The 21,651-nt window shown below is 51.1% G+C and overlaps 1 protein-coding gene across 2 annotated transcripts in view; it reads right to left on the minus strand.

Moving 5' to 3' along the window:
- CSMD1 (CUB and Sushi multiple domains 1) overlaps positions 1–21,651 on the minus strand; it is a 5,442,057-nt gene that overhangs the window by 652,120 nt on the left and 4,768,286 nt on the right. For both annotated transcript variants that reach the window (XM_069606098.1, XM_069606099.1), the window contains exon 49: positions 8,137–8,325. In XM_069606098.1, the coding sequence (XP_069462199.1) occupies positions 8,137–8,325 (189 nt within the window). The remainder of the gene's footprint in view (positions 1–8,136; positions 8,326–21,651) is intronic.

Genomic DNA, 21,651 nt, shown 5'->3' on the forward strand with positions numbered 1-21,651 from the left:
TCTTGATATGATTTCAACAAGAGATAATGTGATCACTTTTTCTTTTGACAATTCACTCCCCCCCTATGCAATAGAAGGAGATGGAAGGGGAGCACACAATCTTCAGGAATACAAACAAAATGCAATACAAAGTTCCAGTTCCCCCCAGCGAGCTTAGAGGAAAACAGGTATGATTTTAAACAGGCAAAATCCTTTTAAATGTGGTGGCAGTGAAGTAAAAATATACTAAAACTACTTTTAATTCCCTATAGGAGGTTCAAGGTAGGCAATAGCTACTTTAAATGAGTTCAGGTCCACCCTAACAATGATTAATGAGGGATTATCAGGTTAAAAACGGATTTCAGGAATGGAAGCAAAAGACAGATGTTTTTGACAGGAGCTAATTTTTCAATTTGCGGCAATTTTTTTCGAGTGCGTCGAGCGCAATTACAGAGGCACTATAAGGGGTAGCAAGTAGTTCTAGCTTTACAATAAAAGTTACATTTTGTTCCTAGGATGCATGGTTCAAAAGATACGGATGATTTTGTGAAGGTAGTTTTTCAGAAATGAAATTACAGATTCGGAATGACAGATGCGCTTTGAAAGGTTTGAATCAACAGGAGGAACACACGATTTCTTATGTTGCAGTTCTAAACAGGTTCAAATGTTTTGAATCAGATTATTTTAAGCTAAGAGATGGGTTCTGCACAGTTCTAGCTGGGTACTCACACTATAAATATGAAAGGAATGGCCTCGTCACGGATCTGGTCAACATGTTTAGCTGTGGTTCTCTCTGCACGGCGGGTCAATCAGGCATCGGTTCAGTTCACAGCGGTCTGGTCTGGGTCTCTGGTTCTGCTGGTCTGGATCAAGTGGATTCTGGATACCGCACTGCTTTCTGGGTACTGGTTCTGTTCTGGATACACAGGATTCTTAGCAAGCAGCAAACCACGCAGCCCAGTGGTTGAATAGTTTGCAAAAGATTTTGAGGCCTGCTGAAGAGTTCAGCTCTTTGGAGTTTTTGTTCTGGAGTTAGTCTGGGCCTCTGGAGTTCTGGATTCTGGAGTTCTCTGTCAGCGTGCTGCGCTGGAATTCAGTTGAAGGTTGGAAAATGAATGTCCCTGTCTGGCTTCCAGTGGCTCTTTTTATGTCTTTAGAAAATGGGTGTGTGTTGGCATAACTAAGCCTGCCCCTCACAACTTATCTTTGGCCAAGTGTTCCTCTCCCCCTTGATTGGGGAACTAAGTTGTGTGTCAGAGTGACTTATCAGGTGTCATCTTTATGGCATACAGAAAGAACACTCCCCTTTACTTTTGCTTAGAAAATGAATTTTACCCCAAAACACATATTTCACAGATACCCAAGTGGTTGACATTACATACACACATCATATATCACATAAGGTAGTCTCTGTTCCAACTCTGATGTTTCTAAGAGCTTGGATTAAGAAATGACAACATTTTGTGCTTTTTCGTTGGTTTTCCAACATTGGATTTTTACCAAAAATTACACAGATGTACACCATCTCTCTACACATATTCCAGTAATGTACTGTGTCTCTAGCATAAACACAGTGTCTGTAGTATTAATAATTAGCGGGTTTTGCCTCAGAACATCACAGAGCGACCAGCTGAGCCTTGAACAGTGATTAAAATTGTAATTTTAAGAATCTCAAAGTTGTACATTTCTGTCATCTGGTTACAATTAGTTATCAGTATTTTATAAAACATATATTTGCCTTCAATTCAATTCACAAAGTGTCTGGGTCTACCCCCAGAAGCTTGGGAAGTCAGATGGTCACATGGTCTTCTTTGCTTGCAGGGCACTGTTTACAGCCCACACCTGAAATCAGCATACCCCATTCAATTGAAAGGGTCTATTGTCTCTCTCCTCCAGGCTGAAAGGGAAAACCCCTCCCTCCCAATCAACAGGGCCATGTGATATCCTGCCTCCTGGAGTGGGTCTCTGGGGTGTTAGGCTTCTCAGCAAAAGCACGCCTTTGAACTTTTAATTAAATAAGACTCCTTCTGATCAATGCACAGTTCTGCAAGACAGCTCTCCTGTCAGAGTTTAGACCGCTAGTGCCGGTTAGTGTTCAATGCCGGTACTGCACCTATTTTTTTAGGAGTTATCTTGAATTAATTCCATTTCAAAAAGGGGGTTTTACTTGATAGTATATGATCCTTGCTTAACATTGTTTTCATGAGAATCCTTACAGTAGAGTGGTGATGTGGAACACCCCACAAGAAGGTTGAATCTTTAGAGTGGTCTTGTGAGCCATGATTTTAGCAAATTTTTGACATCAAGAAAATGAATTCCCAACAGCTCTGGGTTGTTTTTGGCAATCAGCATTGCCATTCCCAATGGTTTCAGGCTACTGTGTGTGTAGCCCAATGGTGGTTTTAGGCGGTGCCCTCCTGTGCTCACAAACATAGGCAAAAATGGGTGGCAGCCTATTCTTCATGTTTCCCTGTGCACTTTCTGAGGAGTTCTGCCATTGTGATGTTTTCACTGCCAGTAATGCACAGTTTTGTGGTAGGGCTTGAATGCATGGGTAAAAACATCCCACCAAACGGTTTTCGTATTGTTCCCAATTTTAAATATGAGTGTTTGCGTATTTACTCTGATAATTGTTTGTTTGAAATTGTGCATCAAAGTTGTGCCTAAGAAATTGCCTATTCAATTTAGCCCCCTTTTGATTGATATGACAAGGAAATGTATGGTATAATCGGTGCCATTACAATAACAGTTGCTGTTATCTGAGATGCAAACAATATATCCGACTACGGTTTCTTGATCAGTGGTTTAAATTTGCAGGGAGCTTCCATGGTAAGGATGGATCAATTTGGTTTCATTTGAATCGATGGATATGTGAACGACACATCTATTCTGCCTAGAATTAGAGGAATTCAAATAACAAATCAATGGATTAACACCACCATGTTGTCACACTGGAGAGGGAGCCCCTCTACTGGGAAAATGTTAACACTTCCTGCATTTTGGGACGTAAGAGAATCTATCAAATGAAGAGACTGTTATAAGACTATTTCCTTGAAGTGTGGTGCTAGGTGCAACCACAAAGAACAACATTAATAGCATGTCTAGGATGGAATTACAGGCTATTTTTGACTGCATAAACACAGGTTGCAGAAGCACAGTGACACCATATGCGCTCCAAAATCATTTCTACTGGCACTCTAATTGTATGGCACGTCCGCAAATTTTGTATTTACTTATAAAAATTGCAGTATTTGCTTTAAACAATCATGCTCAACATAAACATTTCCATTCATTCTTCAGATTGCGTTGTCGGTGATCTTTTCCTTAAAACGATTTGCTCGGTCACCATAAATCGCCAAAGGATTTATTCTTTTGGCAAGATGTCACTTGAAATCGTATGACTGGAGTTTTGCCTCAGCCTTCTTAACTCTACATAGAACGAGAAGATGCACATACATAGTTCCGTCCTTCTATCACATATTTCTGTTCAGTGTAAGCACCAGCTTGTCCTGCAATTCTGAACTGTCTAAGCAAAACATATCCATGAGATCAATAATACTATGGGCCTCATTACGAGATTGGTGGTAGTAATGGCGCTATTTGTGCCATGACCTGTCTCCTTACCGGTGCTCGGTATCCCTTACCACCCTACTCATAATGAGGCATTATATCTTTATTGACACATGCTTTTGTGCCAGAACTGGCAAAGTTGCACCATTCCAATGCACTTTAGTTTTTCCCATAACGATCTACAGACATCTGCATACTGGTACATGTGGCTAATTAAATGTATGGATGACTTCTCAGCGGGATTCCACCTAGCCTTTTAGAGTTGGTAAGAAACTCTCTCAGGGTTTTTAGCCTCCGAGGAGGGCAAGGGTTCAGGGTCCAAGGAGGGCAGCCCCAGTGTAAGAGGAAAAGCGGGAGCAGGGGTCCAACGAGAAGAATCTTAGTCTTACTGGCGTTGAGGCAGAGATCGTTTTGATATAATATGATCTGATATGGTATTTATAACGCGCCTCTACACAAATGTTTCAAGACGTGATGAGGCAAGGGAGGGGAACACAGGGAGGACAGAAAACAATCCTTCTAGGCCAGGCATCATTCAGATCGCACAAATGCACGGACAGGGGGCAGGGACAGTGCAGTACATGGGAATAGACATTAACAATAAGTAAAGTAACGTTGGTGGTGCACCATTCCTGGAACGCGAATAGACAGTCAGGAATGAGCAAGGAAGGAGCGAACACTCAGGGAAGCCTGAAAGAGAAATGTGTGTCATCCGCATAGCACTGGAAGATAGAGGAGAAGGTGGAGATCAGGTGGGCCAAATGGGCCACATAGAAATTGAAGAGCCAGGGTGAGAGGATAGATCCCTGGTGTGTATGTGGTGTGAGTAGGAGGTATGTTGTGAAGCGCTTGGTTTAGGTATGGTGAGAACTGGAAAGGAAACACGATGTGCTGTATAGTGTTTTGGATGGAAGCATGAGACTGATGATGTAAAAGAGAATGTTGTGGTATGATTGCCATAATGCCTGGTGTAAAGGTTTCAAGTTCAGGCATTTGAAAGGATACTGCCCGGGTGATGGGATCCTGTGGTTTTCCTACAAGATCTGTTATGTAACTGATGCAACTGAATAAAGTAATCTTTCTTGAAACCTACCTTTACTGTCTAAGGATCCTGCTGTATTTCACTCGCTACAAGCTGGTCTCTGTGTGCGGCCTGGAAACAAACCTACGTGGAAGAACATTTAAGAAGAGGTGCACAATGATAAATTTGCTGCACGGGTGCAGAAAAGAATAAAGAGGAACCACTGCCCCTAACACGTAAGTCACATCACAAAGGGCTAAGAAACAATGGTTCACCCAGCAAGGATATCCAGGAAGAAGTAAGGGATATTGCATAAACCAGGATAATGCTATGAGATCTTGGACCCAGGCAAAACTAAGTGCACAGCTAGGAGTCTTGAGATGGTGCCTGTTAACCAGAGAAAGAGGAAGAAGGGTGAACACAGTCATAAACAAGGAAACATATTTCCATGCCAAGTGAGCGATAATAAATGAACTGACCGACCTGCACACATAAAGAGCCTGTTCATAGGCTGCAGAAGTGGCTGAGAAACGCTGTGGAAGAAGATTGCCATAAACAGCCAGAAGGGGAAGGATTTATTGACTGTGACTGTGCGCATTTCCAGATAGAGCAGCTGGTGCAATGGGAGGGGGGATGTCTTTCACAGAGTTCTTAGTGATACTAAATGTGATGATGTGATGGTCGGACCACTGGCATTGGGAATTAGAGAGTATGTTTGTGTTGCAGTTGAGGTCTGCTAACATTGGGAATTAGAGTGTGTTTGTGTTGCAGTTGAGGTCTGCTAGCCAGTCGAGTGTTCAACCTTTGATATGTGTGGGTTTGTTGACCCAGTGTGTGAAGGCTAATGAAGTAATGGTGTTGGAAAGTTCTAAGGCATTATCATCCTTGGGTTGATTGAGGCCCAGGTTTGGTTTGAGAGCCAGACTTGGTAATCGTGGAGAAGAGTTGTGCTACATCATCCTCGAATGAGGATATCAGACCAGGAGTTATGTAGATAAGGTGAGTGTTCAGGGTGTCTGTGGAAGATAAGGACATGTTGATGGATAGTAATTAATCTGAATGGAATGTGTGGTTGGGTATTTCCCTAATGTTGAGAGTGTTCTTACTAATAAATGCTACTCAACCACCTTTGGCTGTTGGTATATCAGTCCTAGAAATGGTATAGTTTTCTGGGACAGTGAGTGAGATGGCCGGGCCTGCAGCTGCATGGAGCCAGGTTTCAGTAAAGGCTACGAAGTCAAGTTTATTTGAGGCAATAAGGTCTGCAATGTCTAAGGTGTGTGCTAGGAGTAACATTACATTGATAATGGTACCCTGGAGCAAAACTGCTTTCAGGTTAGTGTTGTTAATTTGGGTTCGAGTAGAGTTTAGCTGGTGCATCGATGTTGGTTGGTATAGTTTGCTAGATTTCAGGGTTGTGGAATTCCAAAAGGAGGTTGAGTGGTGGAAGATGGGTATATTCCGAGCATTTAGGACAATAGTGTGATCTTTAGATGTCTCAGTGGCGTAGATGGGAGTTCTAGAGTTAAGATGTATATTCCTCAAAGTGGGCGAGGGAGTGGTTGTTAAGGCCGGGGGCCTTTGGTCCCTGGCTGTTCGAATTGTGAGTCTACTGTTTCTTATGGCTAACAGGCATGGTAGGCCAAGGCTAAGTTTGGGCAGCACGGTCATGAGCTAATTCCTGGCGCCCCATTGACTAGAGCGGTTTGTTGGCTCAACCGTAGGGGAGAGCTGAGGTGGCGTTTCAGTTTCAATTAATGAAGGCATGTGCGTACCTGGATCATTTGGCAAATTAAGTTACACTTCATTTAGCAGTCAATGCACTTTATGTTACAATTGATTTAGCGGTCTATACATTTTAAGGTTTTGCAGATGCTGCAGTGTGGTCAATACACTTTAATCTTAGATAGTTGTGCAATCAATACAGTTTGAGACAAGTTGCAGGTGAGCTTTGGGGCAAGATATACCAGGCGCATGAGAGAGACTAAGCCTAAATTGAGCTGGCAATCATAACATGCAGGTTAGGCGACAAATTATTTTTGCGGTCAATACTAAGAGGTCTAGTTACAAATGACCTAGAGGCTTGTGCATATCAGCGGTGCGAGTGTATGGTGACTGTAGTTGTAAGTTTGTAATGACACGATCATTCGGTAAGTGGGGTACAGATTAGAGCATGGTAGAACTTGAGACGCGGGTCAGCTGAAGTTACACATCACAGAGATGTGGTTACCGTTGATTATTTGAGATGAACAAGTGTGGGCAAATCTACAGTGTGGTGGTTGTCAGCATCACAAGTGACTCAGAGCGGGTGCAGACTTGGCTAGGTGTGAGGCTTTTGCCCTGGAATGAATGAGATGGCGTGTGTAGTGTCTGAGTAGTAGTTTACACTAATGAAAAGTGTTTTGAAGGTTGTACAAGTGGAGAAATCTTACCATGGCTTGTGGTTGGGTTGGAGCATAACATGTTGCAGGCTTTGAATTGAATTGGTGAGAGGTACATGATAAAGGGCTCTGGCAGGCCCCAACAGGCGCAGACAGGGGCCTTGGTCAATGGGGCCTTCGAGAATCGGGCCGGCCTCTGCCAGTCGGCGTACCTGAGGGCCAGTCACTGTAGGTAATAGCAGGGATGGTCAGCTGTTCAATGGCATAGAATGGTCAGGTGTTAAAAGCACAGCCATCGGGCCATTTTAGATTAGGCATAAGGTAGCGGCATCATACTAAAAAATAAATGTTCAAATCAACTTTGAGGCAGAACCCAGCAGGGTTTGCGCCTCAGATTCCCGGGAGTAACGGTCATCAGCGAAGTGAGGTACATTTGTTCATTTCCGGCTCTTAGTAGGATTTAACACTTTCAATTGGCGTTGCTCCGGTTATGCCCCTTGGGCTTACAGTGTGGGCTGGCTGCTCCTGCAGCGACGGCAGAGGGTGAACAGCTCCTGCTCTACTGAAGTAACTGCACAGCCAGATTGATTAACATGCAATACTTTTAGACAAACCATAACAGTTTAACTGGGTATTATTATTGTTGGTGATTGATGTAGTGCATCACATGTACTCCTCCAGCTTCAGAGCGCTTGAAGGATCAAACCCATCGTATACGGCATCCTACATTTCCCAAGCAAGCACACTGCTTCAACCCACTGGCTTCCAGGTACAAAGAAAGTAGTCTGACTCAATAATAGACTAGACTTCGAGGCACTCTTACACGGTGCACAGATCATGCCAGCATCCAGTAAACATATGAATTTGGTAATCTGTAGTGTAAAGATGACTGTAATTAAATGGACATTGTTGAGGTAACCTTTGACCTATGATTGCATTTTTTTTCTTTTCGAAACTGGCAGCCTATTTTGGGGAGCAATGAACCACAGTTAAATAAGTAGCCCTTGTTGTGACTTCAAAGTATTGCATCATGTGAACATAATTACCACAAGGCAAGTCTGACACCAACACGTTCTTAAGTTATACCGTGTTCTCTACATATGCTTCAGCATATATTATTTAACATATAAAGAAGCCATAATATTTTTAAAAAATATACGAATTGAGAGTAAAGTGATACCTTACCCTGACAGATCGGCAGAGGAGAATTCCACTGGTACATTCCATTTGGGCTGCGTTTGCATGTTGCATTACTTTTGCCAACCATATGGTATCCGGTTTTGCAGTAATAGTAAACTCTGCTATCGAGTGGGCCTCCAGTCTTGTTTAGAATTCCCCCATTTGTCAAGTCGTTGTTCAAACTGCAATACGTGGCTGTACAAATAAAAAAAATAAAAAAATAAAAAAATAAAAAGTCTCTCGCGTTAATTCCTTAGGCATTACACTTGGAATACACAGAAAGAAGGGAATGATAGAAGCATAGTACTCTTGAATCACATGACAACTGGCACCCCAACAGTGCACACCACCTGGAAGGCAGAATAAGACTCGCCTATTAGGAGATCAGGGAATACCGTATTGGGTGACATTGAAATACACATCTTCAAATGCCATGTTCATTGCATTCACTTGTGACGCTGAGCGAGGGATTTAAAATACTGTACACTTGTATGTGACTATATCCTTGCTCCTTGAGATTTAGGGGGTTATTCATAGAATTCAGCGCACAAGTGGCGCACGTGGCTGGCGCACAGTGTGCGCGTGCGAATCCCTGCACCTGCCACGTGCGCTAAAATACATTTCCGCGCACAGCGTATTCATGGATTCCAGCCACCAAAACCAGCCATGGCGCACAGTGGCGCAGCGACCCTGCAGCAGCGCCAGTTACGTCCCCAAGAACGCCTCTCGCGCAAGGAAAAGCCATCAATATACCCAATCCAGCGCAAAGGGCTGCGCTAACCCTGTACCAGCACGGCAAGCGGGCTACGTGTATCACTGGGGTGCGCGGGAAGTACCTCACGCGATTGGCCCCGTGCGAGCAGGGTACGCGCATCTCAGGGGTGCGCAGGAAGTGCAACACGCGATTTCAGCAGGGTACGTGTATTTCAGGGGTGCGTGGGAATTTCCACACGCGATTGGGGGTACGCGTATCTCAGGGGTGCGCGGGAAGTGCCACACGCGATTTCAGCAGGGTACGTGTATTTCAGGGGTGCGCGGGAAATTCCACACGCGATTTCATCATGGTAAGTGTATTTTGGTGTGCGAGGGAAGTTTCACACGCGACATCAGCAGGGCACGTGTATTTCAGGGGTGCGCGGGAAGTTCCACACGCAATTCCATCAGGGTACGTGTATTACAGGGGTGCGCTGGGAGCACCACACGTGAATTGCACGTGTGGGTCCTCCCAGGTGTTCCCTCTACACCCTCCACGGCCCCAGCAGGTGGCTCACACCACAGGGGCCTACCCTGCACATGTCCTGCAGGCACACCATCCACCATGGCCATGACCCCCAGCCAACCCACATGTCAACTTGCACTACTGCCCACCAACGCATGTCCCCCTGCACCCCCAGTCACCAGGGGAACCCTCCACCAGGCCCCCACCCATGTCTCCCAGCACCCCCACCCCCCAGCAGTGAAGGGGCACCCACCACCAGGCCCCCACCAATGTCTCCCACCACCCCCACCCCCCAGCCACCAGGGGCAGCCTTCACCAGGCCCCCACCCATGTCGCCCAGCACCACCACCCCCCACCCCCAGGGGTAGCCTCCACCAGGCCCCCACCCATGTCTCCCACCACCCCCACCCCCCCAGTCACCAGGGGCAGCCTCCACCAGGCCCCCACCCATGTCTCCCAGCACCCCCACCCCCCAGCCACCAGGGGCAGCCTCCACCAGGCTCCCAGCCATGTCTCCCAGCACCCCCACCCCCCCAGTCACCAGGGGCAGCCTTCACCAGGCCCCCACCCATGTCTCCCAGCAACCCCACCCCCCAGCCACCAGGGGCAGCCTCCACCAGGCCCCCACCCATGTCTCCCAGCACCCCCACCCCCCCAGTCACCAGGGGCAGCCTCCACCAGGCCCCCACCCATGTCTCCCACCACCCCCACCCCCCCAGTCACCAGGGGCAGCCTCCACCAGGCCCCCACCCATGTCTACCACCACCCCCACCCCCCCAGCACTGTGGGGCAGCCTCCACCAGGCCCCCACCCATGTCTCCCAGCACCCCCACCCCCCAGCACTGTGGGGCACCTGCCAGCAGGCCACCACCCATGTCCAACTCATGTTCCCCACCACCCCCACCCCCCAGCACTGTGGGGCACCTGCCAGCAGGCCCCCACCCATGTCCAACTCATGTTCCCCACTACCCCCACCCCCCAGCACTGTGGGGCACCCTCCACCAGGCCCCCACCCATGTCTCCGACCACCCCCACCCCCCAGCAGTGCAGGGTCACTCACCACCAGGCCCCCACCCATGTCTCCCACCACCCCTACCCCCCAGCAGTGCAGGGGCACCCACCACCAGGCCCCCACCCATGTCTCCCAGCACCCCCACCCCCCCCAGTCACCAGGGGCAGCCTCCACCAGGCCCCCACCCATGTCTCCCACCACCCCCACCCTCAGCAGTGCAGGGGCACCCACCACCAGGCCCCCACCCATGTCTCCCAGCACCCCCACCCTCCAGCCACCGGGGGCAGCCTCCACCAGGCCCCCACCCATGTCTCCCACCACCCCCACCCCCCAGTCACCAGGGGCAGCCTCCACCAGGCCCCACCCATGTCTCCCAGCACCCCCACCCCCCAGCACTGTGGGGCACCCTCCACCAGGCCTCACCCCATGTCTCCCACCACCCCCACCCCCCCAGCAGTGCAGGGGCACCCACCACCAGGCCCCCACCCATGTCTCCCACCACCCCCAACCCCCAGCAGTGCAGGGGCACCCACCACCAGGCCCCCACCCATGTCTAACACCACCCCCAACCCCCGCAATGCAGGGGCATCCACCACCAGGCCCCCACCCATGTCTCCCACCACCCCCACCCCCCAGCAGTGCAGGGGCAGCCTCCACCAGGCCCCCACCCATGTCTCCCAGCACCCCCACCCCCCAGCAGTGTGGGGCACCTGCCAGCAGGCCCCCACCCATGTGCAACTCATGTTCCCCAGCAACCCCCACCCCCAAGCACTGTGGGGCACCTGCCAGCAGGCCCCCACCCATGTCCAACTCATGTTCCCCAGCACTCCACCCCCCAGAACTGTGGGGCACCTGCCAGCAGGCCCCCACCTATGTCCAACTCATGTTCCCCACCACCCCCACCCCCCAGCACTGTGGGGCACCTGCCAGCAGGCCCCCACCCATGTGCAACTTATGTTCCCCAGCCAACTTGTCATCACAATCTAGATCCCTGGTCCCTATGGTCAGCCTCCAAATGCAAAACACCCACCCGAGTATTGCATTCACCCACTCATAATTTGCAATTACACCACAGAACACCAATTGCAAGTTCCGAAACAAACACATTTCCCTCACATACACCCAATGGGTGTCAGTGAATCTCAAAATACATATCATGAAATGCATGAAACCAATGAGATACCACACATTGAAGTTCACCAAAACAAATATGTATTAAAGAAAACATAAATAGAATAAAAAATGAAGAAACAGAAATGTGAATGTACAAAAATGAAAAGAAGCATGTCTGTGAAAAAAAGCTAAACCAAAAATAAAATTCCAAAGTAATGTTGTCCAAAGTCAATGTCCACAAAACAAAAGCCAATGGGAAATAAAAAAGAAAGCCATTGCTCCATGGTCAAAAAGTGAAAAAAAAATACAATCCAACTGTGAACTATGTACATGGGAACAAGCCAGGGTCCATTATCCCAACAAAATAAAGGAAACCTATCTAACTACACTAACTAATAAAATAAACTATATACAAAAATGTGGCCAATGTCCGAAAGGTCCAAATAAAATAAAAACCAAAATGAAACCTAACACTACATACATAACTATGTACAAGGGCAGCTGGCTAGTTTCACGGCTCACTTGTGGATTTCCCGGGCCAGGGCATCATCGAACTCCTCCTTAATGTCCCGGAGGCGGTCCTCCTCCATGGCCCGAGGGTCCGCAGGGCCGTCGACGTCTCCACCTCCAAACCCCTGCGGATTGCCTCGAAGCACTCGGCCCGCCTCAGGGCCCTCCGCATGGAGTTCTCCGCCCTGACCATTGTGAGCCGTGCCTCTTCCGCCCACTGCCGCTCCGCATCTATGGCGTGGCCCAACCGCTGCCACACGGAAGACACTCTCTGTCCTGGGTCCTCCTGCCCTCCGGCCGATGCCTGCCCCTCCGATGTTCATGGCTCCCACCACATTGCTGCTGCTGCTGTGCCTCTGCCCATGCACTGCCTCCTGCTGCCTGCACATCCTCCGCCGGCTGGGGTGCAGTCGTAGATGTGGCCACCCCTGCTGGACGTCCGACTCCCGACTGTGGCAGGGATGCCTCCTCCACCAGCCTGGCCGCACCATCAGAGGCAGCTCCACAGGGCACCCAGGTGACTGATGGGTGGGAAGATGGCACAGAGGACGACTGGCGCGTAGGGGGTCCAGTTGAGGAGGGGGTCGTAGCAAGCCCCATCAAACGGAGGAATCCGGCCTGGGTGACCTGTCCCAGCAGGCTGACGTGGTCCACGAGCCATTCGAGATGACGTGCAGTCTCTTCATGAAAAGACTGCAGGTCACCTCGCATGGCCCGTTGACGCAACGCCACACCAGCCAGGACAGGCTCAACCCAGACCTGGATAGCCACGTCCGCAGGCAGAGGAAGGCCAGTTCACGTGAGCTCATCCCCTGCCTGAAAACAGGTCTGGACGTAGACATCCCTGCTGGTGCAAGATGATGCAGGGACAGGATCAGGGACAGGATTGCACACAGGCACCTCCGCGGCGGCCTGTGCTGCCTCCTGTCCCTGGTCCTGCACTGCACCACTAGCACCAGTGGGATCCCCACCTCCAGACCCCGTCTCTGGTGCTTGCACGGCCTCCTCCTCCACCAAACCCCCCACCAACCTGGATGACTCCGTGCCATCCTCCCCTGTTGGGCCCTGCGGGGTCCCAGCTGCCCCTTCTGCTGCCGAGGAGTCCAACTCCAACCTCTGCCTCTTGGACCTCCCCCCGGCAGCTGCGGCCTGGGACGCGGCACCAGACTCCTCACTCCCCGACGAGATGACAACATGGGAGGGGAGCCGGGCCTTGCGTCTCCGGCTGGCGGTGGGATCCCCGCCGCTGTGCTCTACAGCACCTTCTCTGCCCTCTTCATCAGTTGACGCTGCAGACAGGGAGAAACAAAACACAGGCATCAGGGCACTGTACAATGGACACATACACACATGACAGTTGTACATGAGTGGCATTGGCAAACCTCAGACATGTCATCACAATCCCCAACACACATGTCATTACAACTCGCACACATGAGCCATACCACAGCCATATTGCAACTGCCACCACCATCCATACACATACAACAGCATGAGCAGCCAAAGGTGAGCCAGACATCACATGCAACACAGGAAGTGCACCACACATGTACACACACCACCACACTTGCATGCATGTGTACACCTCTGCCAAGTGTCGCAGTGTGCAGACAGGCTTCCACATACCGCTGTCACATGCATCCATGTTGCATCACTGTTGCACCCTTGTCAAATACACACACATGCACATGTACACAGTGCTGATACATGCAGCCAAAAACAACATACATGCGTGACATCACGGACATGTCTACTTACATACACATTCATCCAAACATGTGTGCCCACACAACTGCATTTGGCATGCAAGCCTACACACACAAGCACCATCCATGTCTCACACATTACAGCCCTCGCATGTGTCAGCCCCACGGCCCTGTACACCCCCACCCATACACACCACACGCACTGCTCACAATCAGGATGCATGTACACTCACCGCTCGACTCCAGACGGGTCTGCTTCTCAAGGACCTGGACGTGGAGCACTGGGGATATGCGTTCCAGGACCCTCATCTGTTCTTCCGACAAGTGGCCCCGGCGCCCCTTGGCATCCGCTGCCTTCAAGAGGCGCCAGGCCTTGTTCAGGGTCCTGGACCTGAAGTCCTCCCATCGCTTCTTTTTATGTTGTAAGTCGCGGACTGCCACCCCCTCCACGTTGATGGCAGTCACAATGTCAGTCCAGATCCGAGTCCGTCCTTCCTTGTCGGCGCAGGAACTTCCGAAGAGGGCATCATACTGCCCCAGGACTTGCTCCACCAGGACACCAACTTCGGTGGCACTGAAGCTGGTGCCCCTCTGCCTCTCTGGCCGGGGGTTGTCAGTGGTCCCAGATGGTGTTTGCCCCGACATGACAACCCCAGAGGCAGGAGTGGGTGGGCAACTGGGTCCTGGGGCTGGGCTGTGGAGCGATGGAATCCCAGTCGGGAGTCTTCGGTTCCAGCAGGGGTGGTCACAGCAACAGTACCCCTGGCTGATGTACAGGCAGCAAATGGCAGGGCACATGGGCAGCAGGCAGTCAGGCAGCAGCAGATGGCAGGTGGGAGCATGCTCGGGGCTCTGGGGGGCAGTAGTTCGGCCTTCTGGGCAGGAGCGTGGTCTTCCGTGTGCTTACGTATGGCCAGCTTGATACGGAGTGATTTGGCACGTGAAAAATCTGCACGTCAGCGTGTAATTCGAGGAAAGGCCCTTAGCGCGTAAGCGCCTCTGTACGCATACGCATTTTCATTGGACAGAAGGCCCCTCAAGCGCAAGCGCCCCTGTGACGTGACGCGTACAGACGTGCATGGGCATTTCAGCGCGCATGAAAAAATGCACGTCCGCGTGTAATATGAGGAAAGGGCCCATGCGCGTAAGCGCGCGTGAAACAATGCACGTCCGCATGTAATACGAGGAAAGGGCCCATGCGTGTAAGCGCGCGTGAAAAACTGCACGTATGCATGTAATAAAGGAAAGGGCCCATGTGCGTAAGTGACGTGACGCGTGCGTGTGTTTCCCTCAGCACGGGTTAAAGGTGAGCGGGCCCAGCAGTTCGCTGTACGTGCCTTTCGTGGAGACCAACGTGTGTTGCTGCTTCCTGTTGTTTCGCACGCCATCACAACTTCACAGCTATCAAGGACGTATCTCTTCTTTTGGCGGGGGTATTGGCTACGCGTGTTTTTCTGCATCGCGCTAGTCAGACGGTGAGTCGCACACGCTCTTTTTCCCACTGCGGGTGCCCCTGTGTATCGCACCCATTTTCGATGTCATAGTAGCCTGCGTGTCCCACGCGTACACGTTATTCGTGTTACTGGGTGCCACCACGTACTGCGGGAGGTTGAATCCACGCACGTAGGCTGCAGGGTTGCGTGCACGGGTTTACTGCAGTTTTGGGGTGCCTGAGCGTTGCGTGACCCATCACCACATCACCGGGGTCACATACAGCCTTGCAGGTGCAGGGGGGCTGTTAACATCTTGCTTCCCACCCCCTTCACCCCAATGGCCCAGGTCAATTGAGGTATACACCTCCCATTGGCACCACTCCATGTGTGCCAGCACTACTACATCTGTGCCATGGTTGGGAGACCACCAAAGGTGAGGGGCGCCTCAGCTGGGCGTACTACTCGTGGCGGGCGTGGTCGGGAACGTGGCCGTGGTGACCAGGGAGTAGGGGGACTCCAGGGTGTCCAGGGCAGCCACAGAGGGGGAAGAGGCAGGGGTGCGCCACTTGAGCACAATGTTGTGCCATGTGTCGGTGCAGCCATGCCACCACCCTCCTGCATCTGGCACTGGCACCCATATGACCCGGCAGACCGTTCCATCGACTGCCACAGGCCCAAGGGTAGTGGTAGCTGCAGGTGCAGCTGTGGACACCGCCACCCAGGCAGGCTGCGTTGGCACTTGAATAGCCCTTGGTAGATCTCCAACAGGCCAGGGGGGAAACCATAGGGGCAGGCCGGGCTGCTCAGACCAAGACACGTTTCCCTGGGGCAGTCATGTCATCTGCTGCCCCGAACAGCTGGGTGTTGGCAAGTGCAGGGGCAGATGCACCCAACAACACCCCGGTTGTGAGTCTGCCAACCAGGACCGTTGCGGTCAATGACCCTGCCACAGCTGATGTTGCTGCACAGGGTCCATTAGTGGGCACCCAGCTGCCACTTACACAAGTCAGGCCTTTGGTCATCCCTCCACCTGCCACTCCCTTGGCTCAATCCACCGAACCCACTGGCCATACTGGTCAGGGTGGCATTAGCCAGCCAGGGTCTGCGCCACAGTCCAAGAGGAGGAAGGTTGCACCTCCAGCACAGGCTGGGAACCCACACACAGCCACAACCTCCTGCACGTCGAGGAAGAAGCCTTTCTGTAAGCAGGAACTGGACTTCCTCGTGGACTATGTGCGGGGCCACAGCCGTGACATGCTAGTGGGTGCCAATAGTCAGACTACGGCTGGCCAACGTGACACCCACTGGAAGCATGTTGCGGAACATGTCAGTTCATTCGGCCATGAGGTGCGCATGGCGCAGGAGTGTAAACAGCGTTGGAATGACATCAAGCGCAGCACTAAGGCCAAGCATGCCTCAAATTACAACTCGACTCTGGTGACTGGCGGTGGGCCTGCACCAGAGGAGGAAGAACTCACTCCGCATGAGGCTCTCGTTGCAGAGTTCATACCACCTGAATTGGTCGAAGGACTGGGAGAGATGCTGGACTTTGATGCCCAGTCCAGTGAGTGTTGATGCATGTTTTTTGAGGACTTGTGTGTTTCACTTGTGGGATGTGTTGTGCATGATTGCTGCTACATGTGACGTGTACATGGTTCTGATGTGTAAGTAATGCAATGCTACCGTCATGCATGTCTCCTCTGCCTGCATGCGGGACTCTATGTGGGCATGCTCCCTTGCCCCTCCTCCGCCACTCTGCACTCCAGTTCCACCTTTGCACTGGTCTGCTCCAATCTTGCCAATGTGTAGTTTCTTGTTCATGTGTCCTGTGTAGATGCTAACTTCCAGCGTAGAAACTGCCAGACATATGCCGTGTGGTACAGCCTTAATACTCAATGCAGGGTATCTCACTTGTACTGTGCATGGGTCAGATGTCCCGCAGGGACATGAGTGCCCATTCATGCTCCATGTGCATTGCACGCATGCCCCTATGTGTCCTTGACTGGATGATCACTGTAATATGAGTCCTTGGTTACATACATTGCCTGCCATCTCATCGGCCTCCCTATGTCAACTGTGGCTCAGTCCTGCATTGCACATATGTTTAGGCCCTGACAATCTGTGTGGCTCAAAGGCCTAAGCCTGTTCAATGGCCATTGACTCTGTCCAACTCTTGTGTCTTCTTCACACGTGGGTGGCCTCCGGAGTTTCCATCATGTGTCCTGCCCACTGTCCCAGCATCATTTGCAGTGTTGTAATTTGAATCACATTAAGCTGTTGATGCCAGTCAACACTGCCTGTCAATACACAGGTGTATTGTCAGCCTTTTGATACCATGCTATGCATCCCTGCTTTGGTACTGGGGTGGAGGGGTGCTTGGCTTCTAGACATGGTACACATTGAATGCACAAAGCACGTGATGTCTGAATTTGAAATTGCACTGCCTTCACATTTCCTGGCACACACCATGTAGTGCTTGTACATGTAGGTAGTGAGTGGCGTACACATTTTCTGCACTGCATAGACCCACTTCCATGGAAACTTCCACCTTTCAACAGGTCTGATCACAGAAGCTATTCAAAGTAGACCCAGCATGCATGCCAGGTCATATGTTGTGTGTCACATGTCTGCCGGATGCCTTTGCTGTCGGTGTGTGTGTGTGTGTCGTGTGCTTCTGACATGTGTATTGACCTTTGTCTCTCTATTTTTCAGGTGATGACGCAATGGAGGCGGAGGATGGTGTTGTCATGCCAGACACAGGGTTGGTAACACCACGTAAACCCGGCACTAGTGGGGGTCATGGGGTGGTAGGCCACGAAAACCCCGAAGTGCTGCAGTCCATCTTGTCTCTGGATGCCTATGAGTCCAGCCTTGATGACGACTCTGACGTCCATGTTGAGTTGGATGAGCATCAAGTCCATGTGTCATGGGTGAGTGAGTCTGATGTGGAGACTCCTCTGTCTGCGACACCTGCACTGAGGGATCAGACAGTCTTGGTTCCTCTGCCCGTGGTGGATCGGGACGCAGGGTCACCCTCCACACCAGTCACTGATGTGCCTGGGACATCACGTCGACGGGGGCATGTAGTCGTGCAGCCGCAGGCGGTGCCAACACAGCGAGGACCCCCGGTCCTTGGGTCCCGAATGGGACAAGCCCGGCAACGCGGTCGCCGCGCGCAACCGCTGCATACTGAGTGGGAGCAAGACATGACTGCCAATTCCGAACGGCAGGGGGCAGCAATGGAGAACATCGCTGAGAGCATGGAGCGTGTGGCCTGATCTGTGCTCCCCCCTGCTAGGCAGGTGCTTCTCCAGCAGCAGGCGGCACGGTCCACGGCCCGCTCGCTCAAGCTGGGCATGGCGGCCTCAGACAGGGCACGCCAGGCTGAAATGTCATCTCTGCGTCAAGCAATTGCTGCTCACGCAGAGGCGCACATGGATGCCCTGAGGGAGGAGCATGCTTCCCTCAGATCCACTCTGGGTGTCCTTATGATGACCCAGAGGCAGCAGGCAGAGGAGAGGTTTGCACAGCTTGAGCGTACCATCTTGGCTGAGCTACAGGCTTGCCGGGAGGTGCAGCGGTTGTCCAGCCAGGCCTTGCAGGAGGAACTCCGTGTTACACGTGCTAACTTGCAAGAGGAAGTACGTGTATCACGTGAGGTTCTGCATGCAGACCTACGTCACATCGCCACACAGAACCAGGCTCACCTGTCCGGCAGACTTGCTGCCGACGAGGGGCAAGCTGCGGCTAGGCGTGGCCAGGCTACTATGCCACGTCCTCCTTTCCAGGATGAGCCAGACTCGGACGATGTCCGGATCCGAGTCCACCTCCCCCTTCTCCTCACCTGTCTCCTCCGAGGCACGTACACAAGGTTCAGTATCAACTTTGCCTTGCTTCTTTATAGTCCTTGGAACCCTGACTTTCGGTGTTCTGGTCTTCTTTTCGTGAAGATAAGGTCTGGCCCCTCCGGAGGCCACCTTGACAGAAGAGTGAACCTATCACCGGGGAACCCCAGGGGGCCAGCCTCAGTTCTAGGGAAAAAGCCCGAAGGCGGAAAAAACCCTAGTCCCTAGATGGGTTCTTTAGATGGTATGTTTCAATGATGTCAGAGTTGATGAAGTAGTCAACGTGTGAGATGGCAGGAACTCAAGAGGCCGGGAACCAGGACACGGAGCAAGGCTATCAGACCCTGAACGTAGGGAAGGTATAGAAAAGTAACGGGATACTGTGAGTAGAAGAAAAGAGAAGAAAAGAGAAGAAAAGAGAAGGAAAGAGAAGGAAAGAGAAGGACTGCCGAGAGAAGGCGTAGTCTGGAATAGTACTAACCCCTGAATCCAGCGAGATGGAAGGGAACCCTTCGCCGGCAGGTATACACCGAAGGGGACGTAAAGGTAGGAAAGGGATAAAGGCTCTAGGAAACTTGGAGGCGACCGGTACAACAACCGGCACAGCGCTTCCGTGAGAGCGGAAGAAACAACCAGTCAGAAGGGCTGAAGGAACAGCAAGTCACGTAAGAAAGCTCCTGCCTCCGGACACGGAACACAGTGCGCGAGCACCTTCGTGGCCGGAGAGCGAGGGTGAAGTTTAAGGTAAGGAGGAAATAGAGAAGCGGAAGGTTACCGCAGCTGTAGTAACCGCAGAAAAAGGTGAGTGCAGAGCAGACCGTAGCGAACACGGGATAAAGGGAAGGTACGGCAATAGGAATAAAGAGAGGGAACCAGGGAGTTATGAGGAGTAGGAGAAATACACAGGAAGGCAATAATCCGAGGTGGGAGCGATGAGAGCGTGAAATAACAGATACAACGCGCCGAAAAGTGGGCGGAGCCAGATATATATAAGCTCCATAGTCCTGTTGGGCGCCATGTTGGATGAGGACTAGACCGTTCACCGTCTGAACCGCCATCGATACCAATGCTTCCAATCTTGGTTCCTGACAGTATACCCCCTTCCTCTCAGGGAACCCCCCGGCTTGCCCGGGTGAAGGCGATGAAACTTCCTCAAGAGCCGAGGGGCATGAATATGACTTACTGGTTCCCAAGACCTCTCTTCCACGGGATAGCCCTTCCAGTGAACCAGGTATTGGAGCCGACCTCTGTGATATCTGGAGTCCACTAGGTATGCTACTTCGTATTCTTCTGGAATGGAACGTACCTGGGTTCGACTCTTGTGGAAGGGTCTAAGGAACGGGTCTGCCTTGTACTCTTTGAGCAAAGAGACGTGAAACACCGGGTGAACCCTTTTGAGATAGTCCGGAAGTTTGAGTCGAAAAGCAACCGGGTTGACCTGTTGGAGAATGGAAAACGGTCCAAGATAACGGGGGGAGAATTTTCCAGCATGAACCCATCTGGGAAGAAACTTAGTAGATAACCAGACTAGTTGTCCTGGTTTCCACGTAGGGTTGGAAGCTCTGCTCCTATCTGCCCATCTCTTCTGTGATTGTTGACTGAGTTGGTGTGCCTTCTTGGCGAGATCATGAACCTCCTGCAGTTCCTGTATCACGCCGTCCAGAGCTGGAATCTTAGTGGCTAGGGAGCCCAACCCCGGTAGGTGTTTGGGATGAAATCCATACGTGCACAGAAAAGGGCTCATTTGGATAGTGGTATGCAGGGTATTATTATAAGCAAACTCTGCTTGAGAAAGGAAACTATGCCATCTCTCTTGTAGGTTGCTGCAGAAACACCTTAAGTACTGTTCCAGGTTTGCGTTTAACCTTTCGGTTTGTCCGTTGCTCTGGGGGTGGTATCCCGAAGAGAGGGCTCTGTTGATACCCAAGACCTGACAAAGCAAAGCCCAGAATTTGGACGTAAACTGAGGTCCTCAGTTGGATACAATGGTCTGGGGCAGACCGTGTAGATGGACTATATCTCGGAGGAAGATATCAGCTGTCTCAGAAGCTGAAGGGATTTGTTTAAAGGCCGAAAAATGGGCCAGTTTGCTAAATGAATCTATTGTGACCATAATCACCGTCATGCCATCAGACGGGGGAAGATCAACGATGAAATCTGTAGAGATATGTTCCCATGGTCGTGACGGTAAGGTATGTTGTTGTAAGAGTCCGAGTGGTTTACCGGTTCGGTATTTGTTAGAGGCACAGATTGAACAGGAGGTAACATACTGATATACATCAGTCTTTAATCTTGGCCACCAAAAGCCTCTTTGCAAGAGTTCATAGGTCTTTCTGATGCCTGGGTGACCCGACAAGGGGGTATCATGGCACCACGAAAGGACGAGCTTCTGGAGCTCTTTGGTGGGAACGAACAGGGCGTGACCATGATAGTACAGTCCATCCTTGCCTTGGATGACTGAGGCGGGTAGTCTTGCACCGCACTGATAATGAGGTATCAGATCTCGGAAAAATGAGACAGTGGAAGCTACAATCTTGAGATTTGGGAAAAGGTAGTCATGTTCATTGTAGGTTCCTGAGCCGTCTCCGATACTCCGGGATAAGGCTTCTGCCTTCTTGTTTTCTGTGCCCGGGATATAAGTTAGTATGAAATCGAACTGTAGGAAGAAATATGCCCACCGGGC

This window comes from Ambystoma mexicanum, chromosome 4p, assembly GCF_040938575.1.
Source record: "Ambystoma mexicanum isolate Mex_15411 chromosome 4p, UKY_AmexF1_1, whole genome shotgun sequence".
In the NCBI taxonomy this organism is placed as follows: domain Eukaryota; kingdom Metazoa; phylum Chordata; class Amphibia; order Caudata; family Ambystomatidae; genus Ambystoma; species Ambystoma mexicanum.